The 15,506-nt window shown below is 33.6% G+C and overlaps 1 protein-coding gene across 1 annotated transcript in view; it reads left to right on the top strand.

The window, feature by feature from the left end:
• DMXL1 (Dmx like 1) overlaps positions 1 to 6,243 on the top strand; it is an 83,633-nt gene extending 77,390 nt beyond the window's left edge. The window contains exons 43-44 of the mRNA XM_026673533.2: positions 2,661 to 2,878; positions 3,471 to 6,243. Coding sequence (XP_026529318.1) covers positions 2,661 to 2,878; positions 3,471 to 3,695 — 443 coding nt within the window. The 3' untranslated portion in view covers positions 3,696 to 6,243. The remainder of the gene's footprint in view (positions 1 to 2,660; positions 2,879 to 3,470) is intronic.
• Positions 6,244 to 15,506: the final 9,263 nt, after the last annotated feature.

The raw sequence follows: 15,506 nt of genomic DNA, 5'->3' as shown, positions 1-15,506 counted from the left end.
TTTGTTAGATAAGGGCCAACGTTCAAGTTTGTCAAGATCCTTCTGTATCTTAAACCTATCTTCTGTAGTGTTTCATGAGTTCCCCATCTATCCCCTAATCTAAATCACTGATGAAAATATTGAAGAGTACTGGGCCTAAGACAGAGTCTTGGGACACTCCACTGCATATTTCCCTCCATGTAGATGCAGTTCCATTGGGGACTACATGTTGAGAGTGGTTGGTCAGCCAGTTATGAACCCTTCTAGTGATGATGTTGTCCAACCCACATTTTTCTTTCTTTAAAGTAGTAGGTTATGGTCTATTTTATTAAATGCCTTACTGAAGTCCAAGTAAATTATATCCACAGCATTTCTCTATTCCACTAATTTTGTCACTTTGTCAAAAAATGCAATAAGATTTGTCTGGCATGATCTCTAGTAGAAGTAGAATAGATTGACTTAGTTCACACACAACAATTAGTCATAATTTATTTCAGCCTACCATAATATAATTGCCTCCCAATGTTTTAACTCTATGATTCCTCAGCGAATTATAATTTTAAAAAAACTTGGATTAATTTTGAATACAAAAACAGATGCTAAATTCATTTGGCCTACTTTTTCTGTTGTGTAGAATTATTGTATGTATGACTGTTGTGTAATACAAACTATCTTGTATAGGAAAGGTAATTATTTCCACTATATACAGTGGTGCTTAAAAGTTTGCAAATTCTTTTGAACTTTTAGAATTTCTTCATAAATAGGACATATAATTTGATCTGTTCTCCATTCAAACCAAAGTTATTTTTTGGTCTCATATGTCCATTGAAAATTATTCAAATTAGTCTTCTGGCTTATCCATGTTCTTTCACAAACTGCAGATAATAGCATTTTTATTGGCTTTCTCTCTGCCAACCTATCATGCACGCTATTTTTATTTAGTCTTCTCCTGATGATAATCTCATGAACAGTGAACAGTGCAAGAGAGGTTTTTAATTCCTTAGGCATTACCCTGTTTTTTTTAAATCTCCCAGAAAATTACACACCTTGCTCATAGCGTGATCTTGGTTGATTACCCTTTCTTGGGGAGGGTAACAGTGGTACTGAATTGCCTTCATTTGAACAGATCTGCCTGATAGTGGACTAGGGCAGTCCCAAGTCTTTGTAGTTTTTTTAACCATTCCAGCATGGTGAGTATAAACAATTGTTTTTCAGAGGCTCTCAAAATTGTTAGCCTTGGGTGAATTGAGAAACAAATAAGCCAAGAATACTAGTTCTACCTATATTTTAATGTATTTTATTATTAAAGTAGTAATGTATTAATAATACCAGTATTAACAGAATCTTGCCTGTCCCTCACTTTTATTCTCCAAAAAAACTAGACACAAGGACAATTTTTCCCCGAACACCATCACTCTGCTAAACAATCCCCTCAACACTGTTCGACTATTTACAAAGTCTGCATTACTATTAGTATTGATCTTATCACTCCTTATCACCCATCCCCTCCCACTTGTGACTGTATGACTGTAACTTTGTCATTTGTATCCTTACGATTTATATTGACTGTTTCCTAGTATGATTCGATTGTATTGTACACTATGACTATTATTAAATGTTGTACCTTATGATTCTTGACGAATGTATCTTTTATGTACACTGAGAGCATATGCACCAAGACAAATTCCTTGTGTGTCCAATCACGCTTGGCCAATAAAGAATTATATTCTATTCATATGTGTTGTGAAGATTAGACAAGAAGAATATTCAGAATTCTGTTCTTAAGATAAGGCAGGACTTCCCACACTCAGGTCTATGACAGTTCACTGCAGCCAACTTGCCACAGCCAGTTTGCCAGAGCCAATTCACCACGGCCAACTTGCCACAGACAACTCACTGTGGGACAGCTCGCCATGACCAACTCGCCACAGGATAACTCGCTGCAGGACAAGAGTTATACCAATATCAAAAAAATATGGTATAATAGAATTATTAAAGAAAGGATGCAAAAGGAAGGACTGAATGAAATGTGAATGACAAAAATTAAAATATTTTTTTATTTATCTTAAATAATTAAATTGAATTGTTAAATTCAATTCAATTGCTGTGTCCTGCTGTAAGTTGTTCTGCAGCACATTGGCCATGGCTATTGGCTGTGGCAAGCTGTCTCATTCCACCCACACTCACCCTTGACTATCATCCCATTGACCACCTGGCTCTAATTTCTCCTTCAACTGAACTGATAATCCAAAAGGTTTGCTTACTTTTGCCATAAACAAGCAGCTTTGGATCATTTTCCTCAATAAATAAACGAATATTATCATGTTTTTTGACTCATTTGTTTAATTGGGTTTCCTTTATCTAGTTTTAAGACTTGCATTGAGACCAGATCACATTTTAGGTAATTATTATGCAGAAATATTGAAATTTAAATGGATTCACAAACTTATAGCTTATATGTATGGAATAAGAAGGTTTCAAAAGATCCATAAATAGTCAAGGTCAAAAAGAGTTTTTCCTACTTCTAACAAATGTTTTCCATTGATCTAATTCAAAATCAAGTTGATGCATCCAATAATTCAGTACTGATGCTTTATTTAACAGTATCATGTAATAAATATATTCAATAGTAATAGAATATTATTTACATTATAATTTCTTTTATTTTTTTTATATTTCAGCATTTACCTGTCATGATACTGGAGCAACTGTTTTGGCATATGCCCCCAAACACCAGCTATTAATATCTGGTGGAAGAAAAGGCTACACCTGCTTAATAGATCTTCGTCAAAAGCAACAGAGACAGTTTTTCCAAAGTCATGATTCTCCTGTTAAAGCAATTGCTGTAGATCCTACAGAAGAATATTTTGTTACAGGATCCGCAGAAGGAAATATCAAGGTCATAAATTACAAAATTCCATCTTGTTAATTTGTATAAGAGTAGTTTCTTATATATTCATTATAACATTCTTGAGAACTATTTCATTTAAATATTCATATAACTGTCCACCTTATAACAAACTTGGGCAACTTCCAATCAAAAGTTAAAATAACATAATATTCTTATTAAAACTATAAAAACAAATACATTAAAAATAACAACCTGGCTCCAAGTCAAGCATCTAATAAAGCACTCGTCATCCCAGTGCTGGGGGAGCAGGGTGGAACTCCCACAAAAATGGCATGCTTCCTAGCTCCCATAAGATGGCAATATTTAAGAGAAAGGACTAACATTGTGCCCACCCTATCTAACCTGGTAGGACAAGTATATGTCCTATTTAAAATGTGTACTAATTTGTTTTATTAGCCTTAACTTTTAAAAAATATTACTTATTTAAATATTCATCTTTAATTTCCATTCTTAATTGAGCTCATAAAAAGAACCATAACTAAAGCATCTGAGTGTTTATATAATTGAAGCATATTTATCAAACTTAGGGATATCAACTCAAAATCACAATCTGTTTTTTCTCTTTCTGTTTGCATTTTAGGTATGGTGTCTGTCTAATTTCAGTCTTCTCCATACTTTCCTCAATGAACATTCTAGACAATCTATTTTCAGAAATCTTGGGACAGGTGTCATGCAGATTGAGACAGGACCAGCAAATCACATATTCTCCTGTGGAGCTGATGGGACAGTGAAGATGAGAATTTTGCCTGATCGGTTTAATTCATTTGGTGAAGTGTTGAAAACTGATGTGAAATATGTGTTCTAAAGTGCTGTTAGCACTTGTAAAATATTATAGAATATTATCAAGTATAATTGTACAGGTAGCCCTATAGTAATATTTCCTGGTATTTATATTTATTTCTTGGAGATATAGTCCTTAATGCACTAATGCCTTAAAGGTTAGCAAGTTCATTCTTATTCTGCATAAGAATAGTTTTTGATGATTCAGTAAATATTTATTATGTATTTTGTTGAGTACTGTTTGTTCTTAATTAATAATAATGCCTCATTCCATGTTGTTGAGCGTGGTCTTTATCACTTAATTTCTAAAGACCATTCCATAAAGCAGCCTTATAATATCATCTCTTTTAGCCTGACAGAACAATCAGTTGCCAAATTCTTTATTCTAACTATATATGGGTTGTACTCGTGTAAAATAAACATACTTGACATAAGCAGATACCAATGCTATACTGAGATTTGCTATAGGAAGAAATGCTACTAGATGAGCCACCATTGGTAATATTTTCCTAAGATCTAGTTTGTTCACTTTTACAACTTGAACTCAGTCTTTAGCGTGAAGAATTAAAAGACAAAAGATTGTCTTGGAACTTTTCATGCTTGAATGACTGCTATCAGTTTGGCAGTCTTTTTGAATTTAAGTATATGTTGCATAGGATAATTGAATAATCTGGGTGGGGGTTATAAAATCATCTATGCTTAAATCATTGGTAAAACACAGGAAATTGACATATAATGTTATTTTCTCAGTAAATTTTGTTTTCATTTAATCCAAACATGCTTATTCTTCCGCTGGCACTTGAATCATAGCGTTTAGCTTTCATTTCTGAAATAAACAAATAAGAAAAAGTTGCAAAAGAAAACTATTCTAATGTATGATAAATAGTATAGATTTATATTTTTTAAAACAATCAAGAGTTTGAAATTTGTTTTTGTTAAAAATGTAATAACTGTACACTTAATTTTTTTGACCAAAATATAAAAATGTACAAAGCTCTCAAAATTTTCTATGTGCTAAAATAGGCCTTGTAGTGTAATTATTTTGAACTAGTCTTATTTTACTCGTGTGAAAGTCTCGAAAAATAATTGGATAGATTACTTAAATGCAAATTATAAACAGTTTACTAAAATATTTTTGTGGAAAAACTGTCAATACAATTTCATGTGAAACAGATTTTGACTGGGAATAGATGCTGTAAATAAAACAAAAGTGAAGGCCTTGTATAATTAATTTTGTACTATTCTCAGGACACTACTTTTAAAAGTAACATTTCTTACTTTTTATATAGCATTTTAAATGTAATTTTAGCATATTTCTATGCAAGCAGTAAACAAGGAAACAAGTGTTAACATAATCAAAAATACATTTGTGCAATAACCTATGCTATTCTTAGAAAGGAAAAATGCATAGCAGCATTTTAAAAGAGTTAGTGCAGTTATTTGATGCAGTGAATTAAAATTTTGAGTCAGTTTGCAGATAATTCTGTGGGAAGAATATAAATTGCAATATTAGATCACAACAATGACTCTGTGAAAATAGCTTTATACACTTTAGGTCCGTTCCACATATATTCATTTGCTTGCTTAGAAGGTATATGTTTAATAGCCCAATCCTGTAATTGTTTAGGATGTACATATAAGCTTGGGGTCCTGAGCCATCAACAGTAATGTTCTGCTATGTTTGTAGGAAAATTAAATTGACATAACAGCTAGTACCACTATTTAGGAAGATATGTTAAATGTTAGTGTTATAACCATTTATTTCATTTAAGAATATTAAAATTAATTCTGTTGCCCTTGATATTTTATTCAGAAGATTAGTATGGAAATAATCATTTTAATGCTTAGTATATAAAGCCTGATTTACTGAATTTTATATCTGAATTGCAAAATCCGAAATTATACCAAAGTCTTAAAGAGTTTAGCTTACTTGTAATTCAAGCTCCTTATATTAGATTTAACATGGGATTTTGAGAAAGACTATAATCTTTAGTAAACTTTTTGATAAGTTGCACTAAGTTTAAGACTCCAATATTGTGTAAAGCTCTGCATTTTTTATTAGAACAGCTAGTGTTTTCATTAAGAATTTGCTTAATCTGATATTTTTAAGACTGTCATGTATTTAGTACATATCTACACAAACAACCATGTACAACTTTTACGATGCCATAGTTGATCATCACTTTATTTGAAGGCTTAAAGATTTAAGTTATATTAAAATGTTATGTGCCTCTCTTATGTCCAATTAGTATCTAGAGAATGTTTTTTCCCATTAATGTACTTCTCCCTTCTCTTTTGTTAGTGTACCAATGAAGTAGCTGGAATTTTTCTATTTTTCTAAAAGCATATTAGAAGTTCAATTTATTTCTTCTATAATTAAAAAGAAGGCAAAATTATCAAATACTTAAGCATTCTACCACTAATAACTGCTCAAAAAATAATAGTAAGAGTGGTGCAATTGTCAATATTATAGTTGCCATTATTATGATTCTGTACATTTTTGTATGTACAAAACAAATTACAAAGCATATGCATAGGTTTAGAACCCCCAAATAAAATTTATCATTAGCTAATTAGTCTGTTCAATGTTTGCTTTTTAAATGGTACACAATTTCATAAAAATAAACTTCTTACACTTACTGTTTGTAATGTTCCACACAAGAAATGCTTCCCAAACCCTAGTCCATGGACTGGCACTGGGCTGTGGCATGCCAGAAGATGGGCCGTGCAAACAAGCAAAGCCCTCTCTGTGGGATGCAGGCAGCACATGAAACCACAACCCCCTCGGTCCGTGGAAAAACCTCTCTCTATGGAATGGGTTTCTGGTGCCCAAATGATTGGGGGTCGCTGCTCTTAACTTTGACTATATTAGAACCTTCTTGTGATTTACGCTAAAATCTAAGAATTTTTGTATTGTTTTGTACTTCATCAATATTGTGGGACCCACTATATCTCAGTTTTGTGTTGGACTGCTTTTGCCAATATTTACCTGTATACATCCTGACATCAAAACATATCTTTATTTTTCATTACTTTAATGGGGTCCATTATTTCTTAAAATCAGCTTAATACTGTTTAAAAGAAGTTATAGAATAAAACAGAATTCTCAGCAGAATTTATGGATAATTCATAACATGGAATACCAATACCATGCCATGAATGATCCATAAATTTCTGATATGCCATGGTTTATAGTATACTTTATACTTGTGCAATTAAAGAGAGTTGAACTCAATTATAATTTGAAGAATTTCCTAGCCCAAGTGCCCCTTTCATTCATATAAGGGGAAATTATTTTTGTCTGAATAATTCCTAGGTTGCTTAGAAAACAGGAAAATGGTAATTTCCTCTCCTTACAATAACTTGCAGATAATTTAATATTGAAAAATAGTATCCTGGATTGCTTCACCCTTCAGAATTTTTAAAAAGCAGCCATCACACATTGCTTCATACGATTGTAATGGCTCCTGCCATTTTTGTGTGCTTTCTCCTAGAAATGTAGTTTCTGCATTTTTATGCTACTTGAGTACACAAATAGTATAAAATAGTATAAACACTGATATAAAATGTATGTTTATTATGCTTGTCTCTATGCAGTCTCCAGACTAAAACTTGCCAGATCAGAAGCCTTTAGGAAGATATAGAATGTATTTATATACTTACATAGTTGATTGTTAGTCTTGATGTTAATCTATGCTCATCTGATTGTTCATCAATAAAAAGCAAATCAAGAAGTAAACACGCTAATCAAGGATCTGCCAAACAAGCTAACAGCAAACAGCCCAACAAATATTCTCCTTTATAGGTACATACACATACAGCCAAAGTTAAATACTTTGGGCACCTAATGAGAAGGAAGGACTCACTGGAGAAGAGCCTAATGCTGGAAACAATGGAGAGCAAAAGAGGGGGATGGCAGAGAATGAGGTGGCTGGATGAAATCACTGAAGTAGTATGAGCTTAAATAGACTCTTGGGGATGGTAAAGGACAGGAAGGCCTGGACGAACATTGTCAATGGGGTCACGATGGATCGGACATGACTTCGGACTAACAACAACAACACAGCCATTTCCTATGTGTTACATAGTATTATGTATCTCTTGAGCAAGCTTGCTACAGGGAGAAGGTTATGAATATTTGTTTCCATTGATGAATAATGTAAACTTGAGCTGCCAGTTTATGTACCCCTGTACATAAAACAGCTGCCTCAGTATTAAATCTTGGTACCAGTTTTTTCCAATTGGGAAGTCAAAGGAATAGCAGAAAAAAGTAATAGCAAACTATTTCTGTAATACTTTTGAGAAAACCACCAAATGTGCGTGAGATCTAGGGCAACACTTCTTAAGGTTATTTTTGCCTTTCTGCTGAGTTGTTCCAGCACTGATGTTAAATCTGGTGGCAACTAAAAATATCTCTATTAAGCATTAATATCCCAGCTTGAGTTCCTAAGCAAAAGTTGGAATATGTCAATCTTCAAATGTTTCTACGGTGGTCCCCATTAGAAAAAGGATCCCTTCTTTAGATTTTTCCAGTCTGCTACAATGGTCACTTTATAATATCACTCAAGTCTAATGAAATTTAAACAATGGAGAGACTTTTGGTGGTGAGGTCATGGCGGAGTGGAGCAGGAGAGTGATCTCTGCAACGCTTTATCTGAATTTTCGTGCTTGGAAGCTCTCAAGAGGCATCGTGAATCTTGGAGAGATACACGAATCAGAAGGGGAAACATAGGAGCAGCGTGGAGGAAAGCAACCTCCCGCTGTGACGAGGGGAAGCACTTTGAATCCGGAGCGTAAGAAACCCGGCATCTATGGCGGGTCCGAAGCCGTGACAGCCAGCTGCGATCAGGAAGCAAGAAAGTGGATCAACACAAGACATCAAAAGAAAAACGGCAGACCAGGACAGTTTCAGAGGTGAGACAAGAGAGTCCCGTGAAAGATTTTTGACAGAGGGAGTCTCCAGGGAAAGTGAACACAGCGGCGAATTGGCAGGGGATAGCGGAGCGAAAGGGAGAGGAAGAGACAATTGAACAGTTTGACAGTTGAGAGAGAGCGCAATGGAAGAAAAGATTGAAACCCTGCGAATAAAATTTCTATGATTTGGACTGATTACTAGCAGAGCAGAAAAGGGACATTAGAGATAACAATTGGAACTTTATTGGAGAACTAGCTGAACGGAGAGCAGAATCATTTTGATAGAGCAATGACTGTGCAATTTGAGAGTGAAAGTGACTAAGTAGTTAAAGGCAGCTGATGAAACAGGAAATGGGGAAAGTAATGATGCTGTGTAGAAGAATGGAAAAAGAAGGAAGAAAAGAAAAAAGCTGAATAATTTCTAAGTATTAAATTTGTTTTAAAAAAATAACAATATATATACATATATAGCTGATTGTAAGAAGAATTAACTTATGTATCCTATTTCATAGATTGCTACACTTTTCACACACTATACCTTATATACCCTTCATACCTTTTCATATTTTGATACCTTGGATATTAGTATGGGAACAAATTAATTATTTGATGTATAATTAATTAACTGATTCATACAGATTTAATTGAGCTATAAGATATTAATAAGATATAGTATATAAGAAAATAACAAATATTTCAAAAGAGGAATATTTATATTTCTTGAATTATATGTTTACTATATAAGCTATTATATTTAGGATTATAATTAACTAATTTATTTAAAGGATTAAGTAAGATTAGAAAATTAAGAGGGTTACAGATTATACAGTAGATTATAAACAATAATATTTATCTTTACATTGTTACATAAATACATATGTGTGTGTGTGTACATAAAACTAAGGATAGACATTATTAAGTATATTAGACCCTGCAGTGATAAATTGAAGTGATTAGAATGAGATAATAGGAAAGAGATAAACAGAGAAAACTCAGAAGGGAGTTGATATAACAGATGATAATATTGAAAGACTTTCTTAAGAAAATAGGTAGATTGGGAAGCCTGAGATGTCCACCACAACAACCATTGCTAAAACTGGGAAGAAAACAACAGCCAACCCAGCATCAACGATAGCATCACCAGTAGGACAATGTTCGATAGAGGGCATGCTGAATCCTGAGAAGACGAGTCAGGTATCAAATATGCAAACAATCCAAATGGTACTAGCGACAATACAAGAAATGATGGTGAGAAACCATGCAGACTTTAAAACTGAAATGGGGGAAATGAAAGGTGAAATACAGAAACTAGATGATAAGATAGGTACAATCCAACAAACAGTAGCAAAGATGTAAATAAGATGAAAGCAGTGGAGGCAGAGGTCAAACAGACAGACAAGAAAGTAGAATCGATAGAACAGAAATTAATGGGAGAGAGCAGGAAATTAGAGGAGGCAATTTCATATTTGGAGATAGAAAAGTGATTTTTTCCTCAGATTTCAGAATGTAACAGAAGAAAGAAGGGAGGATTTGCCCAAATTAATGGCAGATCTCATAGCAGAAGTGTTACAAAAAGAGGGCCAAGAGGTTCGAAGGGAAATTTCTGAGGTATATAGAATTTATACTTACACAAGATGTTTTAAACTTCCAAGAGAGGTTCACATACGATTCTCAAACAGCTGAGAGATGAGATATACAAAGTGACGAGAGACAAACCATTGATATTTAAGGGGACATAAATTGTAACGTTGAAACAAATTTGAAGAAGAATAAGGAAACAGAAAGAACTACAGATTCTTGGCCGCCCAACTGAATAAAAATAACATCCTGTTTAGATGGCTCATCTCAGAGGGAATGTTAATATCATGGCAGGACAAAAAATTTAAAATAGACTATAGAAAAAGCGAGGAAATTTTTTGAACTGTATGTTATATCAGGAGAAGACCAGATCAGCAAAGAGGAAGTGGAAAGTAGGAGTCAAGAAGAAGCTCAGGTGGAGAAAAGAGAAATAAAACAAGAGGAAAGAGCAAGAAGTGGAAAGAAGGTGTAAGAACAAGACACCAAAGGAAACAAAAGCAAATAAGCGTCAACAAGTAATAACTACAGAATAAGATGGCAGAAGAAATCAAATTGATCTTTAACATTAACGGTTTAAATTCACAAATTAAGAAGAAAAACAATAACTAAATTACAGAAATTGAACTTAGATATTATTTGCCTTCAAAAACATATCCAGAAACATCAAAGTAAACTCTTAGAAGCAACAAAGTTAGGAGATTTATATGTATCTCTAGCCCAACAAAAAAGGGGGGATAGCAATATATATTAAGAAACATTTACAAGCAAAACAGGTATATGCAGACGAGGAGGTTAGGATTCTGATGTTAGAAATTTATATAAACTATAAGAAAATGTTATTGACAGTGATATATGCACCGAACGAGAAACAAGAAAATTTTTACACTAAATTATACAGAAAACTAGTAGAACAGGAATATGAGAACGTATGCCTGCTAGGTGATTTCAATGTGATAGCAAATTTAGGAAAAGATTATAATAATGAAAGCCCAGGGGGGGAAAGGAAAAGGAAAACACTACCAAAAGTATTCTATCAAATGGCGGAAGAATTAGGATTAAAAGAGAGAGAGAAAGAAATCCAGACAGAAAAGCAATATACTTACTATTCAGCACCACATACATCATGGTCAAGATTGGATATGCTATGGACAAATGTGGAAATTGAATGGAATATAAAAAAAATAGAAATTGAAACTAACACATGGGTAAACCATAATCCTATTAAAATAATTTGGAAAGGATTGAAAAAGAATAGAAGACGGATGTTAAACAGGGAGATCCTAAAAGAAAAAGAATGTGTTAAGATGATGGAAAAAGAATTGGAGTTCTTTCTGAAAGAAAATAAAAAACAACAAACATCAATTCCAAACTTATGGGATACAACTAAAGCATACATTAGGGGCTTAGCAATTTCATATAATACATGTAGATACAAGGGGAAAAAAGGAGAACAATCAACTACTAGACACCCTTAAGGAGCTAGAAAAAAACACTAGAAAAAACACCACATAACAAGACAGCAAATACGGAAAGGATAATGATCAGGCATAAACTGAATATGTTAGCTCAAGATGGTTACAGGACATGAAAAAGATAAAACAGAATTACTTTGAACACACGAACAAGCCGGGAAGGTGGCTAGCCTGTAGACTTAAGAAAGAAAAGGAAAAAAGATCAATCCAACAATTGAAGGATACCGATGGTATGTTACAACATAAAATTGAAAAGAAAAAACAATGTTAAAAGTTTTTTTGAGGAATTATATAGTAGGGAAGATGTACCAGAGAAAAATATCTAACAATATTTAGAAGGGAAAGGACTACCCGCGATCCCAGAAGAAAATAAAGAAGAGATAAAGAGGGAAATAACACTAAAATAACAGCAAGAAGCAAACCTGGAGCAGAAAAGCAATAAGACATCAGGACTGGATGGTCTCCCAGGAGAACTGTATAAAATGTTCCAAGAAAAATTAGAAATGCAATTATTAGAACTTTACAATGAGGTGCTGACGACAGCGAAGTTACTCTAGTCATGGGGGGAGACATACATAATATTGATCCCAAAAGAAGATTCGGACCATCAACTAATCCAAAATTATAGGCCCATATCCCTTTTAAATGTTGACTGCAAAATATTTATGTTCATAATGGCAGAAAGACTGAAAAAAACTCTTAACCAGATCATACTTAGCGACCAAAATGGATTCCTACCGAATAGACAAATAAAAAATAATACAAGAATGGTAATGAATATAATAGAATACTATGAAGCAAACCCACGAAAGCATCAAGGCAATGGTCTTCCTTGATGCGCAAAAGGCATTTGACAATGTTAATTGGCAGTACATAATACAGCAATTAGAAAACATGCAATTTGGCAATAAATTTATCAAACTGATCTCGACAATTTATACGACACAGATGGCCAGTGTAATATTGAACAGTGATAAAATGGAAACATTTAAGATTAATAAGGGAATAAGGCAGGGATGCCCACTGTCACCCCTTTTCTTTATCCTTACTTTAGAAAATCTATTGGAAAATGTTAGGAAAAATGAAGAAATTAAACGAGCTTTAATTAAAAAGGAGCATTATAAAGTACAGGCATTTGCCGATATAGTATTTTTTCTGGCAGATCCAGAGGATACGGGAGTAAAATTAATAAAGGAAATAGAGGAATTCAGCAAGGTTGCAGGCCTTAAGATAAATAAAAATAAAACAAATGATTGACTAAAAATCTAAAGGATAAGCAAAAAAAAAAAAAAGAATTAGAAGGAAATTGGGAATGCAAAGTGTAAAAAAGGTAAAATATTTAGGCATTTGGTTAACAGCAAGATGCTCTTCAATTAAAAAAGATAATTATGACAAATTAATAATACAAATTAAAAAAGAATTGAAAATGTGAAAATTACAGCTATCATTACTGGGGGAAATTGCGGCAATTAAAATGTCTACACTATGAAAAATACTATATCTTTTTCAAACTGTACCAATAAGATTGGATAAAACTATTTTTAGAGAACTAGATCAAATAATAAGCAAATTTGTTTGGGACATGAAAAAAGCCAGGATAAAAATGAAATTACTGTAGGATAAAAGAGAAAGCGGTGACTTTGGACTCCCTGACTGGGAAATGTATTACCAGGCAGCTGATACGGTATGGATTAAGGATTGGATCAACCTGGAAAATAGAAGAGTATTGTCGATAGAGGGTCATAACTTGCAGAGAGGGTGGCATAGTTTTCTATGGGATGGGAAATATAAGCAGCATGCATACTTTCAGAGACACATGATTAGAGATTCATTAATTAGGATATGGAACAAGATTAAAATGAATCATTATACTAAAATACCAAACTGGTTGTCAATTATGGAAGCACAAATCTACCCAAAATACAATGGATCTGGGGAAAAAGAGGAATTACAAAGAATTACAAATTAGAAAGACCTATTAGACACCCAAGGAAGATTAAAAACGAGACAAGAATTACAGTAACAAAATATAAAGGTAGATTGGTGGCCATGCCTGCAAATCCAGGCAAGATATAAAAAGGACAAAGAACAATTTGTTTTCTATATGAAAAAGCATCAATTAGATAAAATCCTACAAGAAATGGAAAAGAAAATGATTTCAAAAATATATAACTTTCTACTAGATTTCAAAATGGAAGAGGAGGTGGTCAAAGAGATGATGGTGGTATGGGCGAAAAATGTTGGCCATAATATAGACCTGGAAAATTGGGAGAGAATGTGGGGATCAAATTACAAACTAATCACATCTACAGCATACAGGGAAAATCAATACAAAATAGATGGCACCTTCTGCCAAATAGGTTGCCAAAAATGTTCAATTCAAATCCAAATTGTTGGAAATGTGGAAAAGAAAAAGGCACTTATTTCCATACCTGGTAGACATGCCAGGAAGTGAAAAAATACTGGAATACAATTAGACAATGACTAGAAGAAATCACGAATCAGAAAACTGAATTTAATCCGGAAACTTTTTTATTATGTATAATAACACAAGAATGCAATAAAACAGATAGATATATCATACTACACACATTAACAGCTGCAAGGATTTCATATGCACAACTCTGGAAAGAAAAAAGGTACCACCAGAAGGCTTGGTTATAAAAAAAATAATACACTTTATAGAGATGGACAGACTAATCATGAAACTAAAAGACAGAGAAGATTCAATATACTACAGGGCCTGGGATGTCTGGTATGAGTAGTTTAGAAATAAAAAGAAAAGAAAATGACAATTAGGAAAAGAATGAGGGAATATGTAAATATGCCAGAGAAGATCCATGTGTAAGGATAAAAAATATTGATTTATAGCAAGAGTAAGATGTAATGGTAATGGAATAAGTAACTACATATGTTGAAAAATGTAAGGAGATGTAAAAGATGTCTTGATGTTGATAACAATGTATAAAGTTTTATGTTTTTAAGATTTGAAAACTTAATATTTATTTTTAAAAAAGAAATTTAAACCATGGTAAAGGTGTGAGTCTTTCACTGTATGCACTATGTATTCAGTTGTAAATTAGCCATCCAATTTAGCCTAGATATGCAAACCCTACCCTTGTTGGTTTCTAGTTGTGTCTTGCAATTTTCTAAAACCGAACTGAATAAACCATAGATATGCTTGTCATGAGAATAGCTTACATTTATTGATATTAATATGGAAAATGTGCTGTACAGAACAAGCTTTGGATGGGCAGAATCCTCTATTTTACTACTCAGTTCACCAGTACCATTTTTAAATAAATATGCACCCTGCAAATCAACCGTTTTTGTATACATAGTGATATACATGTAGCAGCTGACACATAAACAAGAATATGCAAACAGAAAAGACAGCACTGACTACAACGTTAATTTAAAAGGCCTACAAGAGCAAATAAGGAGCGCTCCCATTGTCAGATTGCTCAAAACGGGTAATCGTGACTCATTTCCAACTGATACGGAACTGATAAAAACAAGAATGGACTGAATGTCCATTTCTCTAAGCATTACACCCACGTTTTTAACTCCTTTTACAACAGAACTCGTTGAGAAATCCTTTTAGGATGGTTACCCAATCTAACATTGCTCATCGTGCTCTCTCCAGCAAAAGCGAAAAATAGCCTTGCAGAGCCTTAACGACGAACCCGTTCATCTGATCAAACCGCAATCTCAGGCTTTCGGGGGACGAAGTGGGGCTGTGCTCTGGGAAAGCTACAGCGCCGACCCCGATGATTCCTGCTCTTCTCATCCTAATAGGATGAACAGATGGTTGGCGCGGGATCGGGCGCGGCATCAAAAGCTGGCAGAACCAGTCCGGCACACCTGGCAAA

This window comes from Notechis scutatus, chromosome 2 (genome assembly GCF_049901735.1).
Source record: "Notechis scutatus isolate UNSWTSFEM ecotype Mainland chromosome 2, rNotScu1.2, whole genome shotgun sequence".
In the NCBI taxonomy this organism is placed as follows: domain Eukaryota; kingdom Metazoa; phylum Chordata; class Lepidosauria; order Squamata; family Elapidae; genus Notechis; species Notechis scutatus.
Note: the sequence above shows the minus strand (reverse complement) of the source record. Positions and strands in the feature narration are given on the sequence as shown.